Raw genomic sequence first — 15,378 nt, 5'->3', positions numbered from 1 at the left:
GCCAGTCAAAAGCTCGCCCCCTTGCTTTTGCTGGGGAGCCGAGGGCCTTGCTGAGGAGCACGCTGCTGACGATGAAGCGATGCGCGCTGGGGCTTAGCCTGGGCCGCAGGCTGTCGGGAAGGAGGATTGTACCTACGCTTACCAGAAGCATAGGGACCAGTCTTCCTTCCCCCGAAAAATCTTCTACCTGTAGAGCTGAAGGCTGCCGGCGGGAGAACTTTGTCGAAAGCGGTGTCCCGCTGGTGGAGAGACTCTACCACCCTGCTCGACTTTTTCTCCAAAAATGTTTGTCCGCCACGGCAAGGCGAGTCCGCAATCCGCTGCTGGAGTCTATTCTCCAGGTCGGCGGCACGCAGCCATGAGAGCCTGCGCATCACCACACCTTGAGCAGCGGCCCTGGACGCAACATCAAAAGTGTCATAAACTCCTCTGGCCAGGAATTTTCTGCAAGCCTTCAGCTGCCTGACCCCTCCTGAAAAGGCTTGGCTTGCTCAGGGGGAAGAGCATCAACCAAGCCCGCCAACTGCCGCACATTGTTCCGAATGTGTATGCTCGTGTAGAGCTGGTAAGACGGGATCTTGGCCACGAGCATAGAAGAATGGTAGGCCTTCCTCCCAAAGGAGTCTAAGGTTCTAGGGTCTTTGCCCGGGGGCGCCGAAGCATGCTCCCTAGAACTCTTAGCCTTCTTTAGGGCCAAATCCACAACTCCAGAGTCATGAGGCAACTGGGTGCGCATCAGCTCTGGGTCCCCATGGATCCGGTACTGGGACTCGATCTCTTGGGAATGTGGGGATTACTTAGTGGCTTGGTCCAGTTCGCAAGCAATGTCTTTTTCAGGACAATGGTTGCAAGGGACAGTGGACGCTTCCTTAGGTGGAGAAGGATAGTCCAGGAGCTCAAACATTTCAGCCCTGGGCTCGTTCCTCCACAACCACCGGGAAGGGGATGGCCGTAGACATCTCCCGGACAAAGGAAGCAAAAGACAGACTCTCGGGAGGAGAAAGCTGTCTTTCAGGAGAGGGAGTAGGATCAGAAGGAAGACCCTCAGACTCCTCGTCAGAGAAATATCTGGGGTCCTCCTCTTCCTCCCACGAGGCCTCACCCTCCGGTGTCAGAACACAAGTTCACGGACCTGTGTCTGCAACCTCGCCCTGCTCGACTCGGTGGAACCCCGTCCACGGTGGGGGCGTCGAGAGGTAGACTCCCTCAACCCGCATCGGCGAAGCTCCCTCCGCGACGTAGTCGGGAGCCTTCCTGGGAGGTGGCCGCGGTCGGCACCGCACAGCTGTACCGACGTCGGGGACCTCACCTGGGCGATGGACCAGCCGGCGCCACGCTCGACGGTAACCGGAGGCGCAAGCACCGCCGGTACCGGAGGGGTAGGGCGCAACAGCTCTCCCAGAATCTCTGGGAGAACGGCCCGGAGGCTCTCGTTTAGAGCGGCTGCAGAGGAAAGGCTGAGAGGGTCGATGCAGGCGTCGACGCCAGAACCTGTTCCGGGCGAGAAGGCTGTTCCGGGCTGTCCAGAGTGGAGCGCATCGACACCTCCTGAACAGAGGGTGAGCGGTCCTCTCGTGCCGATGCCTGCTGGGTGCCGAATCCCTCGGCGACCCAGAGCTCTCGGTGCCGACGCGGGGAGGAGACCGGTGTCGAAGCCTTCTTCGACTTCTTCCGAAGCATGTCACCGGAGCTCCCCGGCAACCGACGAGGAGGACATAGAATCCATTCGTCGCTTCCTCGGGGCCGAGACCGAAGAGTGTCGATCCCGGGGGGGCTGTACCCGCAGGAGCCCTCAGGGTAGGAGGAGACCCACCCGAAGGCTCACCGCCACCAGCAGGGGAATGGACAGCCCTCACCTGCACTCCTGACGATGCACCTCCGTCCGACGACATCAGAAGACGAAGTCTCGGTACCACCGACGTCGATACAGTCGCCCGATGCCTCGGCGCCGTGCAGAGGTCGATGCCTCGATGCAGTTGATGGAGCGGCAGCCAAGGAAGATGGTCCGGACGCCGACGACGTCGATGCACTCGATGCCTCCGGTGCCGATGCCGACGAAGAGCCCGAGAACAAAACGTTCCCTGGGCTAATCTCGCTACCCTGAGTCCGCCTTTGTACAGGGAACACAGACTGCAGTTCTGAGGGCGGTGCTGGGCCCTAGACACTGAAGACACACAGAGTGCCTATCAGTGAGCGAGATTACCCGGGCGCACTGGGTGCACTTCTTGAAGCCGCTGGAAGGCTTCGATGTCATGGGCGGAAAAATCACGCCGGCGAAATCAAAAGCCGAAATGGCGAAAATTGAAGCACCAAATTTAGAGGGAGAAAAATCTCGACCGAGGCCAAAAGAGGACTACCCCGACAACGAAAGAAAACTACGGGGCAAAAAACTAAGAAATCCGGGAAGGGCAGAAAACCCGAAAGGGTCTTCCGGAATACTACCGGAGCGCTTCCCGAACTTTTCTCAAGGAAAAAAAAGGACAAAAACACGTCGAAAAGGACGCGCGAGGTCGACTCTCTGGGGCACGAACGGCGTAACACGACCGTACCGAGTGCGGACGAAAGAAGACTGGCCGGCTCGATGCCGGTTTTCGGGCGGGAAGACGGCCGCGCATGCGCGGTGCGCATGGGCGCGCGAGGACTAGCAAAGGCCTTTGCTAGTAAACTTTCCGATGGAGGGGGCTGCCGAGGACGTCAACCCATCAGTGAGAACAAGCAGCCTGCTTGTCCTCGGAGAATATAGTATTAGACTCTGGAAGCTTCGAAGCAAGGAATGGGGTTGACCAACGTGCAAATTCCTGCCATGCCGGGAACCACAGGACAGAAGCACAGGAGACTCCTGCTCCTGACATAAAAACAAAAAGTGGCAGTCTGCGCCCTACCACTGCCTCCACTATAAAGCAGCTGAAAAAAAATATACAGTCTGCTCCCGCACACTCAAAAACTCTTGTTCTGCAAGGGCGGTTTGTCCTCACAGCACTACCGAAGAGGCCGACGGAACGATAGAAGACTGCTGCTAGAAGGGTATGGGCCGCTCCTCCGCAACTACAAACCCAAACACAAATGGCGGAGTTTCCCCCGCTGAAAACCCAAGCGGTGCAGAAAGCCGCTAATGCCGCACTCAAAACCAGCACTGCTGAAAAACCGCACTAAACTGAGAAGTCCTCTTACTTCCTCTTTTTTAATAAATGGAACCCCGCTGCTCCAAGGTGAACTGACGTCACACTAGAACGAGAACCCCCGCAGCAGTAAACACCTCACCACCAGAAAAGACATGACACCAGAACCCCTAACCAGAACACAGGAAGAGGATCCCTAACATGAACCTGCAAGAAGACAGCTACGACAGCAAGCTATAGCCACTGCACCTGCCTAGTACTGAATTCTTTTTTTTTTCTTTTATCATATAGTGACTGTTCCCTGCGGCTCTGCAAACCTCCCTTCCCTCGAAGGGGTTGAGACCAGCAACGGACCAGAGTCTACTCTGAGCCCTCAGACATACAGGGAAAGCTCAGGGATAGGAGGGAGGGACCCGGCCATCCCAGTGTAGCACCCCCGAAGCAATAGAGAACCCCATGGGCCTTAACCTCTGCCAGAAGATAACCAAAACGGCACACAGATGTATGAGAGAAAAGAAAACTTCAATCTTTTTAGTCTGAGAAAAGAAATAGGTATTTCTACCTGAGCTAGCAGAAATTAGAAAGGAAAAACAGAATAGACATTTTGAGACCAAGGGGCTTACAACATCTACCACCTGCTGGAGACTGAGAATACTGAGGTTTCCAGGGGGCTGAGCACAGCTCTTACTGGCTGCCTCGAAATCAGTCTTCTCAGTCTCCACCTGCTGGTAGGCGTGCATAACCCAACAGTCATTATGGCCCGGTCCGGAGGGACGCTAAGGAAAAGGTACTTTTCTGGGAAGAATTTAAGAATTCTGTGATGGAACTCCCAAGCTATCAAAGAAAGAAGGCTGGATCATTACAGATGCTCAAAATAACACATCAGGAGGTTATATTGCTAGAGATAGTTAATAGGATAATTTTATCCTATGCCTGAAAAAAGGGTAAATAAAACTATATATGCATTAGTGGAAATACAATGCATGCTGGTGTATTGGGATCCCTCAATATTATGGCATGATCTCCAATGACTGTAGTGGAAACTTGCCCTTATCATAATGTGTGGATGGTTTTTGTTACACTCATGTACCACCCAAAAGTTGCAAATCACTTAAATGCAGAATTCAGAAAAGGCACATAGAGTACTAGCTATAAAGACTTTTTAATAAACGTTCTCTCTTTTCTTCTACCTCAGATTTTTTTTAAGACAAAAAAAAACTTTACAAGAGGAAACATTCATGCCTAAAACAATTTAACACATATTGCCCCTTAAATACAGACAGAATAGCTAAGGAAACAACCAGTTTTATAAAAATTCATAAACGATCCTTAGCTGTAAAGGATGCACAAGGATCAACTTGGGACTACATTGCAGTTTTACGGTCGTTATCAGCCTTCAAATTTGTTTCTCTGGTTCCCCCCCAAATTGTTTCAAAATCACTTACCTCTTTCAATTTTACATGTAACGATGCTATGCTGCTTAAAGTAGTCAGCTTGATCAGAACTAAGTAAATCCCAGGAACCATCCAAGCTTACACCAGCATAAAAACTATTATTTTTTACAAGAGGTCTTCCAGATCTCCAGTTTGAATAGGTCAAGTAAGTCTTATCATGCCATTGTAGATGGTTTTCTAGCAAAAATAAAATCCCTTTATTAAGAACCATTAAATTACTTCATACATACAGCATGTAATTAAGAACCATTACATGACTTCATACATACAGAATGTAAATAACCATGGGTAACCATGGGCTCGATACTCAAAAATTGCTGAGATCCTAAAATCTATGCTCTTAAGTTAGGCTCAAATATATCCTGTATTTTCTGCCAAACTTAGGAGTCTAAGGGTCCTGTTTATTAAGGCGCGTTAGCGTTTTTAATGCGCCTACAATTAGTGTGCACGTTAACCATGTAGGCGCCTATAGGGATATTGTAGGTGCATACATGGTTAACATGCACACATGTTTAACACGCGTTAAACACGCACCTATAACGCGGCTTGGTAAACAGGGCCCTTAGTTTTCAGATAAAAATCCATTTTAGGAGCTTAAAATTTAAGCTTATAAATTTAGATTTGCCATATTTGCCTAAATTTATGAGCCTAGTGCTGAAACACTAGAAAATAAATTTCAGGAAAATATCTTTTTCTTCAACAAACTTGGATTAATCTAATAGAATTTACAACCCTGAATTGGAATATAACCTTGCAATATTTCCCTCACATAGGACTTGGCTGAAATGTGTACTTCACTGTCCACAAAGAAATGTCATCTGGCACTGCTCTCAACGCCGATGGCAAATTAGGATATGAAATTGACTGTTTTGGGAAGAAAAGCCCCAACAGAAGTAACCTGTCCTTTCTGCTTTCTCTCAGCAAATGGTATGGCTGGCTGTGAACTCTGACCCAAGTTCTCACCAGACAACACGATTTTTGTTTTTATGATGAGATTGGGTGTTTCTTATAGATGTTTGAATGCTGATCACAGAAACATCAACATTTTTCTGTAATATATAGTTTTCCAGAAAAACCACTAACAAACAAACAGTCAGTTTAAATTATGAAGTGTGTTATAATCATTAAGTGATAATTATTGGTGTATATATATATATATATATACAGTGGGGGAAATAAGTATTTGATCCCTTGCTGATTTTGTAAGTTTGCCCACTGACAAAGACATGAGCAGCCCATAATTGAAGGGTAGGTTATTGGTAACAGTGAGAGATAGCACATCACAAATTAAATCCGGAAAATCACATTGTGGAAAGTATATGAATTTATTTGCATTCTGCAGAGGGAAATAAGTATTTGATCCCCCACCAACCAGTAAGAGATCTGGCCCCTACAGACCAGGTAGATGCTCCAAATCAACTCGTTACCTGCATGACAGACAGCTGTCGGCAATGGTCACCTGTATGAAAGACACCTGTCCACAGACTCAGTGAATCAGTCAGACTCTAACCTCTACAAAATGGCCAAGAGCAAGGAGCTGTTTAAGGATGTCAGGGACAAGATCATACACCTGCACAAGGCTGGAATGGGCTACAAAACCATCAGTAAGACGCTGGGCGAGAAGGAGACAACTGTTGGTGCCATAGTAAGAAAATGGAAGAAGTACAAAATGACTGTCAATCGACAAAGATCTGGGGCTCCACGCAAAATCTCACCTCGTGGGGTATCCTTGATCATGAGGAAGGTTAGAAATCAGCCTACAACTACAAGGGGGGAACTTGTCAATGATCTCAAGGCAGCTGGGACCACTGTCACCACGAAAACCATTGGTAACACATTACGACATAACGGATTGCAATCCTGCAGTGCCCGCAAGGTCCCCCTGCTCCGGAAGGCACATGTGACGGCCCGTCTGAAGTTTGCCAGTGAACACCTGGATGATGCCGAGAGTGATTGGGAGAAGGTGCTGTGGTCAGATGAGACAAAAATTGAGCTCTTTGGCATGAACTCAACTCGCCGTGTTTGGAGGAAGAGAAATGCTGCCTATGACCCAAAGAACACCGTCCCCACTGTCAAGCATGGAGGTGGAAATGTTATGTTTTGGGGGTGTTTCTCTGCTAAGGGCACAGGACTACTTTCACCGCATCAATGGGAGAATGGATGGGGCCATGTACCGTACAATTCTGAGTGACAACCTCCTTCCCTCCGCCAGGGCCTTAAAAATGGGTCGTGGCTGGGTCTTCCAGCACGACAATGACCCAAAACATACAGCCAAGGCAACAAAGGAGTGGCTCAGGAAGAAGCACATTAGGGTCATGGAGTGGCCTAGCCAGTCACCAGACCTTAATCCCATTGAAAACTTATGGAGGGAGCTGAAGCTGCGAGTTGCCAAGCGACAGCCCAGAACTCTTAATGATTTAGAGATGATCTGCAAAGAGGAGTGGACCAAAATTCCTCCTGACATGTGTGCAAACCTCATCATCAACTACAGAAGACGTCTGACCGCTGTGCTTTCCAACAAGGGTTTTGCCACCAAGTATTAGGTCTTGTTTGCCAGAGGGATTAAATACTTATTTCCCTCTGCAGAATGCAAATAAATTCATATACTTTCCACAATGTGATTTTCCGGATTTAATTTGTGATGTGCTATCTCTCACTGTTACCAATAACCTACCCTTCAATTATGGGCTGCTCATGTCTTTGTCAGTGGGCAAACTTACAAAATCAGCAAGGGATCAAATACTTATTTCCCCCACTGTATATATATATATATATATATATATATATATATATATATATATATATATATATATATATATATATATATATATATATATATATATATATATATATATATGACTAAATAATTTATGATTGTGAGTTTACCATTTTGATTAAGAGCTGATTATGACACATTGTATTTTGTCAAATGGACATACACCTTTACATTACATTAAGATCCTCTAGCCCGCTACAACCAACAACTTCTAAGGTGATAACATTAAGAAAATGAGCATACTCCAGGTAACTATACAAAATAGATAGAAAATTTAAAGCCGAAATACTACATCTATAAATTACAGAACATATTTTCTGAAAAGAAAAGTCTTTAGTAATATCCAAAACTCTGAATAATGTTCCTTATGTTTTAAAAAAGATGGAAGAGAATTCCAGCTATTAGCCGCTTGGTAAGTTAGAGAAAACCTAGTCAAAAAAGATTTCTGGTAGCTCTCCCATAGTTCCTGTTAAAGAAGACAAAATGATAAGTACATAAGTATTGCCATACTAGGAAAGACCAAAGGTCCATAAAGCCCAGCATCCTGTTTCCAACAGTGGCCAATCCAGGTCACAAATACCTGGCAAGATCCCAAAAAAGCACAAAACATTCTATACTGCTTATCCCATTAATAGTGGATTTTCCCTAAGACCAATTTAATAATGGTCTATGGACTTTTCCTTTAGGAAGCCGCCCAGACCTTTTTAAAAATCCGCTAAGCTAATCACTTTTACCACATTCTCTGGCAACAAATTCCAGAGTTTAATTACATGTTTTCTCTGATTCGTTTTAAATTTACTACATTGTAGCTTCATCGCATGCCCCCTAGTCGTATTTTTGAAAAGCGTAAACAGACACTTCACATCTACCTGTTCAACTCCAATCATTATTTTATAGACCTCTATCATATCTCCCCTCAGCCGCCTTTTCTCCAAGCTGAAGAGCCCTAGCCGCTTTTGCCTTTCCTCATAGGGAAGTCGTCCCATCCCCTTTATCATTTTCATCGCCCTTCTCTGTACCTTTTCTAATTCCACTATATCTTTTTTGAAATGCGACGACCAGAATTGAACACAATATTTGAGGTACGGTCGCACCATGGAGCGATACAAGGGCATTATAACATCCTCATTTTTGTTTTCCATTCCTTTCCTAATAATACCTAACATTCTATTTGCTTTCTTAGCTGCAGCAGCACACTGAACTGAAGGTTTCAACTTATTATCAACGACGACACCTAGATCCCTTTCTTGGTCTGTGACTTCTAACGTGGAACCTTGCATGACGTAGCTACAATTCGGGTTCCTTTTTCCCACATGCATCACTTTCCACTTGCTCACATTAAACGTCATCTGCCATTTAGATGCCCAGTCTCCCAGTCTGGTAAGGTCCTCTTGTAATTTTTCACAATCCTCCCGCGTTTTAACCACTTTGAATAACTTTGTGTCATCAGCAAATTTAATTACCTCACTAGTTACACCCATCTCTAGGTCACTTATAAATATGTTAAAAAGCAGCAGTCCCAGCACAGACCCCTGGGGAACCCCACTAACTACCCTTCTCCATTGAGAATACTGACCATTAAACCCTACTCTCTGTTTTCTTTTAACCAGTTTTTAATCCACAATAGAACACTACCTCCTATCCCATGACTCTTCAATTTCCTCTGGAGTCTTCCATGAGGTACTTTGTCAAACGCCTTCTGAAAATCCAGATACACAATATCAACCGGCCCACCTTTATCCACATGTTTGTTCACCCCTTCAAAGAAATGCAGTAGATTGGCGAGGCAAAATTTCCCTTCACTAAATCCATGTTGACTTTGTCTCATTAATCCATGCTTTTGAATATGCTCTGTAATTTTGTTCCTAATAATAGTCTCTACCATTTTGCCCAGCACCGATGTCAGACTCATCGGTCTATAATTTCCTGGATCTCCTCTGGAACCTTTTTTAAAAATCGGCGTTACATTGGCCACCCAATATAGTGGAGTGGAGGAGTGGCCTAGTGGTTAGAGCACCAGTCTTGCAATCCAGAGGTGGCTGGTTCAAATCCCGCTGCTGCTCCTTGTGATCTTGGGCAAGTCACTTAACCCTCCATTGTCTCAGGTACAAATTTAGATTGTGAGCCCTCCTGGGACAGAGAAATATCCAATGTACCTGAATGTAACTCACCTTGAGCTACTACTGAAAAAGGTGTGAGCAAAATCTAAATAAATAATTTTCCGGTACCACGCACAATTTTAAGGATAAATTACATATTACTAATAGATCTGCAAGCTCATTTTTCAGTTCTATCAGTACTCTGGGATGAATACCATCCGGTCCATGAGATTTGCTACTCTTCAGTTTGTAGAACTGCCCCATTACATCCTCCAGGTTTACAGAGAATTCATTAAGTTTCTCCGACTCGTCAGCTTCGAATACCATTTCCAGCACCAGTATCCCACCCAAATCTTCCTCGGTGAAGACCAAAGCAAAGAATTTATTTAATCTCTCCGCTACGGCTTTGTCTTCCCTGATTGCCCCTTTTACTCCTCGGTCATCTAGAGATCCAACCGATTCTTTTGCCGGCTTCCTGCTTTTAATATACCTAAAAATCTTTTAGTATGTGTTTTTGCCTCCAACGCAATCTTTTTTTTGAAGTCCCTCTTAGCCTTCCTTATCAGCGCTTTGCATTTGACTTGACATTAATATCCACAACCAATAAACTTATCAATATAACCCATGGAATTTTCATCGTAAAATCATGGAAAAAAAAATCCCTGGCCATATTACATTTTTGGAGAGGACAATAAAATATGGTCAAAGTGGACCTCGAAAAATATCTACAGTTATCTGACAGGATAAAATTTCTAATTGAGTTGAACTATAAGAATCTAAAACTTTAATAGTAAAAAGACTTTTATATAAGTAATCCTTCCCCACGCTTGCCTTCTCTAGGGAGATGCAAAACTTTATACCCAGCCGGACAACTCAAATCTAGGATAATCTAACATTGGAATCCATGATTGTGTCATAGCTATGAAGCCCAGCTGTCCCTCTTCTAAAAACATTCAGATCAGCTGAGTCTTATTAATAACAGATCTCAGATTAATATAATGAAAGAGAATAGGAGTAAATGAAGAATTCAAATTTTCATGTTTCACCTTAATCAAATTCCTAAAATATGCATTTCAAGCTTTCCTATAGGAACTCGATAATCTATCTTTTCTTATTGAATAAAAACTTGGAATATTTCTTTGGATGTTGTAATGGAGATCTTTATAATTTTGTATTTAAGTTTTTTTGAATGTTAATTTATTTGCATTCATTACCTATGTTTGTCTTTTCCAATTATTGATGTTTTTACCCTGATGTAGCCTGAGGGCAAAACATGGCCATACAGGGTATATTCTGCAAAACATTTGCTTTTAAGGACATTTCAGTTGTGTGGAAAGCTCTGTGTTTTGTCTTTGGATTTCCTGTATTATGCACTGGCAAAGGAAAGAAGGTAGCAGAAGAAATTCTGCAATGCAGAAAACCAGCAAAATGACTAAGAATGATAAGTTGTTAGAAGTGACAGATGCTAACGAAACAGGACTAAAAGAGCAGGAGAATCTGTTTTGGGCATCATAGGAACATAAGTATTGCCATACTGGGACAGACGAAAGGTCCATCATTCTGTTTACAACAGTGACCAATCCTGGTTACAAGTACCTGGCAAGCTCCCAAAACAGTACAATACATTTTATGCTGCTTATCCTAGAAATAAGTAGTGTGTTTTCCCCAAGTCCATTTTAATAATGGCTTATGGGCTTTTCTTTTAGGAAGCTATCCAAACCTTTTTTTTAACTATAATCTAGTTAGGAAGGATAGAGAGGGTTGAAAAGGTGGAGGAGTAGCTCTGTATGTGAGAAATGACATCGAGGCAACTGAAATGTCAGGGACCTGGGGAAAGGAAGAAGCAATATGGATCACCTTAAAAAGAGATGATAAAACCTCTGTACATGTCGGTGTTGTCTACAGACCTCCGATGCAATTGGAGGATCTAGATAAAGATCTGGTCGCAGTTGGGAAAGAAGAGAGAGGTGCTGTTGCTGGGAGATTTCAATCTGCCGGATGTAGATTGGAAAGCTCCGTCTGCGGAATCGGAAAGAAGTAGAGAGATCGTGGATGCTTTTCAAAGTGCTCTGCTCAGACAAATGGTGACAGAACCCACGAGGGAGGGAGGGATCTGGTGCTCACAAATGGGGATAGTGTGTCAAATGTCCGAGTGGGTGCCCACCTGGGCGGCAGTGACCAAACGGTTTGGTTTGATATGACGGCTGAAGTGGAGGGCGGCCACTCAAAAATCAAAGTCCTGGATTTCAAGCGTGCTGACTTTAGTAAAATGAGGGAATACCTGAGGAAGGAGCTGATGGGATGGGAGGATGAACGAGAAGTGGAAGGGCAGTGGTCCAAGCTGAAAGAAGCTATAAATAGGGCCACAAACCTTTATGTAAAGAGAGTAAATAAAAGCAAGAGAAAAAGGAAACCGATATGGTTCTCCAAACAAGTGGCTGAGAAAATAAAGGCTAAAGAGTTGGCGTTCCTGAAATACAGAAAGACTCAAGAAGAGGAACACAGGGAGGAATACCGGAGGAAACTGAAAGAAGCCAAGAGAGAGATACGTCTGGCGAAAGCGGAAGAACAAATGACTAGAAATGTAAGGAGGGGTGACAAAACTTTTTTCAGGTATATTAGTGAAAGGAGGAAGACTAAAAAGGGAATTGTGAGACTGAAAGATGCTGAGAACCACTATATAGATAATGATGAAGAAAAAGCAAATTGCTAAATAGATACTTTTGTTCTGTTTTCACAGAAGAAAATCCTGGAGCAGGACTTGATTTTTTTTTTTAAATTTTTATTTATAACCATTTAAATTTTTACAAGAGATAAAACAACTTGCTGGAAATACAGAGAAAGTAATATGTAGGAATTATTTCAGTCAGGTAATTCCATTCTCTTCCTTAGACCACTAAATAGGGAGAGTGAAACAAGATAAGGAGATCAATTGAACAGTAAACAGAAAAAAACCTGTGGTATTAACCTGATTATCCCCAGATATTACTCGTCCAATTCATTATTCCACATTGATCATCTGGTTGGCTTCTTCAAGGCCAATACAGTGTATAGTCAAATCATTTCATTGTAAACATACTTATTGTCCAATATTAGTTAGAAATAATACATCTGATTACATTCTCTTTTAAAAACCTGAAGTTATTTAACAATACTTATACTTAAGTCTCTAATTCAAATCCCACTGATTAAAGTAATCCCAGTCTTCATAGGCTTCACTCCTTTTAAAGTAATAATTTGAGGAAATATTTCTGAGGAAAACTTTAGGAGTCATACCCGGAACTCTGGGAAAAACAATAATCTCGATATTAATCATCTATAATAATATTCATTTTATTATTCAAAATTTCTGGTCTATTATCATTTTCAACATCATAACCACTTCTTGCTCATGTAGAATCATTTGTTATATCAATTTTTTTCTCTCAAAGGGTTCAGTTGAATTGTCCATGTAACTCTCTAATAAAATTATATCTGAAACAAAATTATTTACTGCCACCGTTAGGTCCCGAAGCGCCTTCCAGATGGTATTCAATGTAACCTCCATGGGAGCCAAAAACTCCAAGTTGATTTCTCATAGGTGTTTAGGAGTGGTTCCAACGATTCGGGTTCTGCTGTAAACGTCTTCCGTTTCAGCATATACCTCTAATTTACTCCTCCACTCCTTTGGGCATGGTGGTTGAATAATTCGGGAGCGATGGAGTTGTTTTTCCAGGTCCAAGAGCATCGATGCTCCTTCGCCGGCGCTAATCAAAGGACTCGCCAACCCTTTCATCTGTGGGCAGTTCTTCACACAGCGGTCCTGCACTTGCTGCTCAGGGGATAAAACGCTGGCCATTGGCGGCTGACCACCGGTTGTCCCCTTCCTCTTAGTTAAGGTAACTGCAATTGCAGAGAGGAAATTTATGTAAAGAAGACGAAACTTCAGAGGGCAGCTGGGCCGTTGGGCATACGAACTTCAGGTCACCATCTTACTACTCTCCCAGTTTGGGACACTCTTTGGTTTCTCCTCAGAGGCCTGTCTGATATGGGTAAGCCTTAAGCATAGCCCTCTAAGTCACTGAAACACACAAGCCCCTCCACCCCTACAAGGTGGTGTCCCTTCGGAGGGGACCATGCTTGATTTTAAAGATAACTTAAATATTACTAATAGCTCCGCAAGTTCATTTTTCAATTCTATCAGTACTCTGGGATGAATACCATCCGGTCCAGGAGATTTGCTACTCTTGTCAAATTGAGCCATTACATCCTCCAGGTTTATAGAGATGTCATTCAGTTTCTCTGACTCGTGAGCTTTGAATACCATTTCTGGCACCAGTATCTCTCCCAAATCTTCCTTGGTGAAGATCGAAGCAAAGAATTCATTTAATCTCTCTGCTATGGTGTAACTAATTAGCCCCCTCTGCTGAACTTTCAGCAGGTCACTTCTAGATATACCTACTATCTTTCTCCTGAGTTTTACAATTCAGCATATCTGACAATGGCTGGCCACTCTGAAATGCTGAGTTTTTAATGAATAGGCTCTCACCATTCGGCTTTACTTCTGTCTACAGACACCGGTAAATGTGATGAAAAGTGGCAATATATTTTCTACAGCGAGAATGGATATTTAAGGCACACATATGGCCATTATGGGCAGTGATCCACTATGAAAGAATTAGAATCACTAAAACAGGACTTCTCTAATCTGGATTTTTAAATTCTGCAATCCCTTTTAAGGTTCATTAGACATAAAGGTAAGACTTATTCTGTAAATAAAACTATCTATCTAAGAAAAGCGAAAAGCTAAAGTTGTGGATGTACTTTTCAGACCATAAAAATCTGGGCACATTGTATTAAGTATGTCGATGTGGACCAAAGACTTTGAAAACAGACCCCCTTACTTTCTTAAGTTTAAGGTTTTGTGAATTTTTTTTTATTTATAAGTAAGTTAGTTCATGCTGGAAGATACGGCCAAGTTTCAACACACCTTCAGTTTGCCTTACACTATTTACTGGACAATGACTCACCAACGCTATTGTAGATAACACCCAACCATATCCAATTCACCAGACTTCTAAAGGGTTTGAGCTGTTCCACAACAAAATGGTTCTCCTCTTCATTTCGAATGCTCAAAACATATGCATCTGGATCTGTTGAAACAAAATTAGTTTGTGAGTCCTCCAGGAACAGAAAAATATCTAGCGAACTAACACTGAGCTACCACTGAAAAAGATGCCAGCAAAATTCAACTAAGTAAATAAATAAATGAATTTCAGAGTCTACACTACATTTACGGTGGCCAGTTCAAATCCCGCTGCTGCTCCTTGTGATCTTGGGCAAGTCACTTAACCCTCCATTGCCTCAGGTACAAACTTAGATTGTGAGCCCTCCTGGGACAGAGAAATATCCAGAGTACCTGCATGTAACTCACCTTCAGCTACTACTGAAAAAGGTGTGAGCAAAATCTAAATAAATAAATGTCTCTAAATCATACAATTTAAAATACACCAAGAAGCTCATGGTATGTCATCTAAAGATGAAAAAGTTGACCTGCTTTAACAGACTAATATTACATAACCAGTAATGCCTGATGGTCATTATCTGCTGGGATTCAAATTAAACCTTGAAAAATTTGAGGCCTTGCCCACTCAATATATAAGTTCATAAGTAATGCCATACTGAGAAAAGACCAAAGGTCCATCAAGCCCAGCATCCTCTCCCCAACAGCGGCCAATCCAGGTCAAGGACACCTGGCAAGCTACCCAAACGTACAAACATTTTATACAAGTTATTCCCGAAATTGTGGATTTTTCCCAAGTCCATTTAGTAGCTGTCTATGGACTTGTCCTTTAGGAAACCGTCCAACCCCTTTTTAAACTCTGGAGGCTATAGGAAGAAAAGGAGGCAGGGTTTGAAGGAGGGTTGACAGAATGGACTGAGGGAAGGAG

At 43.5% G+C, this 15,378-nt stretch overlaps 1 protein-coding gene across 1 annotated transcript in view; it reads right to left on the bottom strand.

The window, feature by feature from the left end:
- Positions 1-4,435: 4,435 nt before the first annotated feature.
- LOC115475118 (lymphocyte antigen 75-like) overlaps positions 4,436-15,378 on the bottom strand; it is a 151,842-nt gene continuing 140,899 nt past the window's right edge. The window contains exons 28-30 of the mRNA XM_030210859.1: positions 14,458-14,580; positions 4,565-4,750; positions 4,436-4,452 (exon numbers count right to left, since the gene is read on the bottom strand). Of these exons, the coding sequence (XP_030066719.1) occupies positions 4,436-4,452; positions 4,565-4,750; positions 14,458-14,580 (326 nt within the window). The remainder of the gene's footprint in view (positions 4,453-4,564; positions 4,751-14,457; positions 14,581-15,378) is intronic.

The sequence above is a fragment of the Microcaecilia unicolor genome, chromosome 7, assembly GCF_901765095.1.
Source record: "Microcaecilia unicolor chromosome 7, aMicUni1.1, whole genome shotgun sequence".
Lineage (NCBI taxonomy): Eukaryota > Metazoa > Chordata > Amphibia > Gymnophiona > Siphonopidae > Microcaecilia > Microcaecilia unicolor.
Note: the sequence above shows the minus strand (reverse complement) of the source record. Positions and strands in the feature narration are given on the sequence as shown.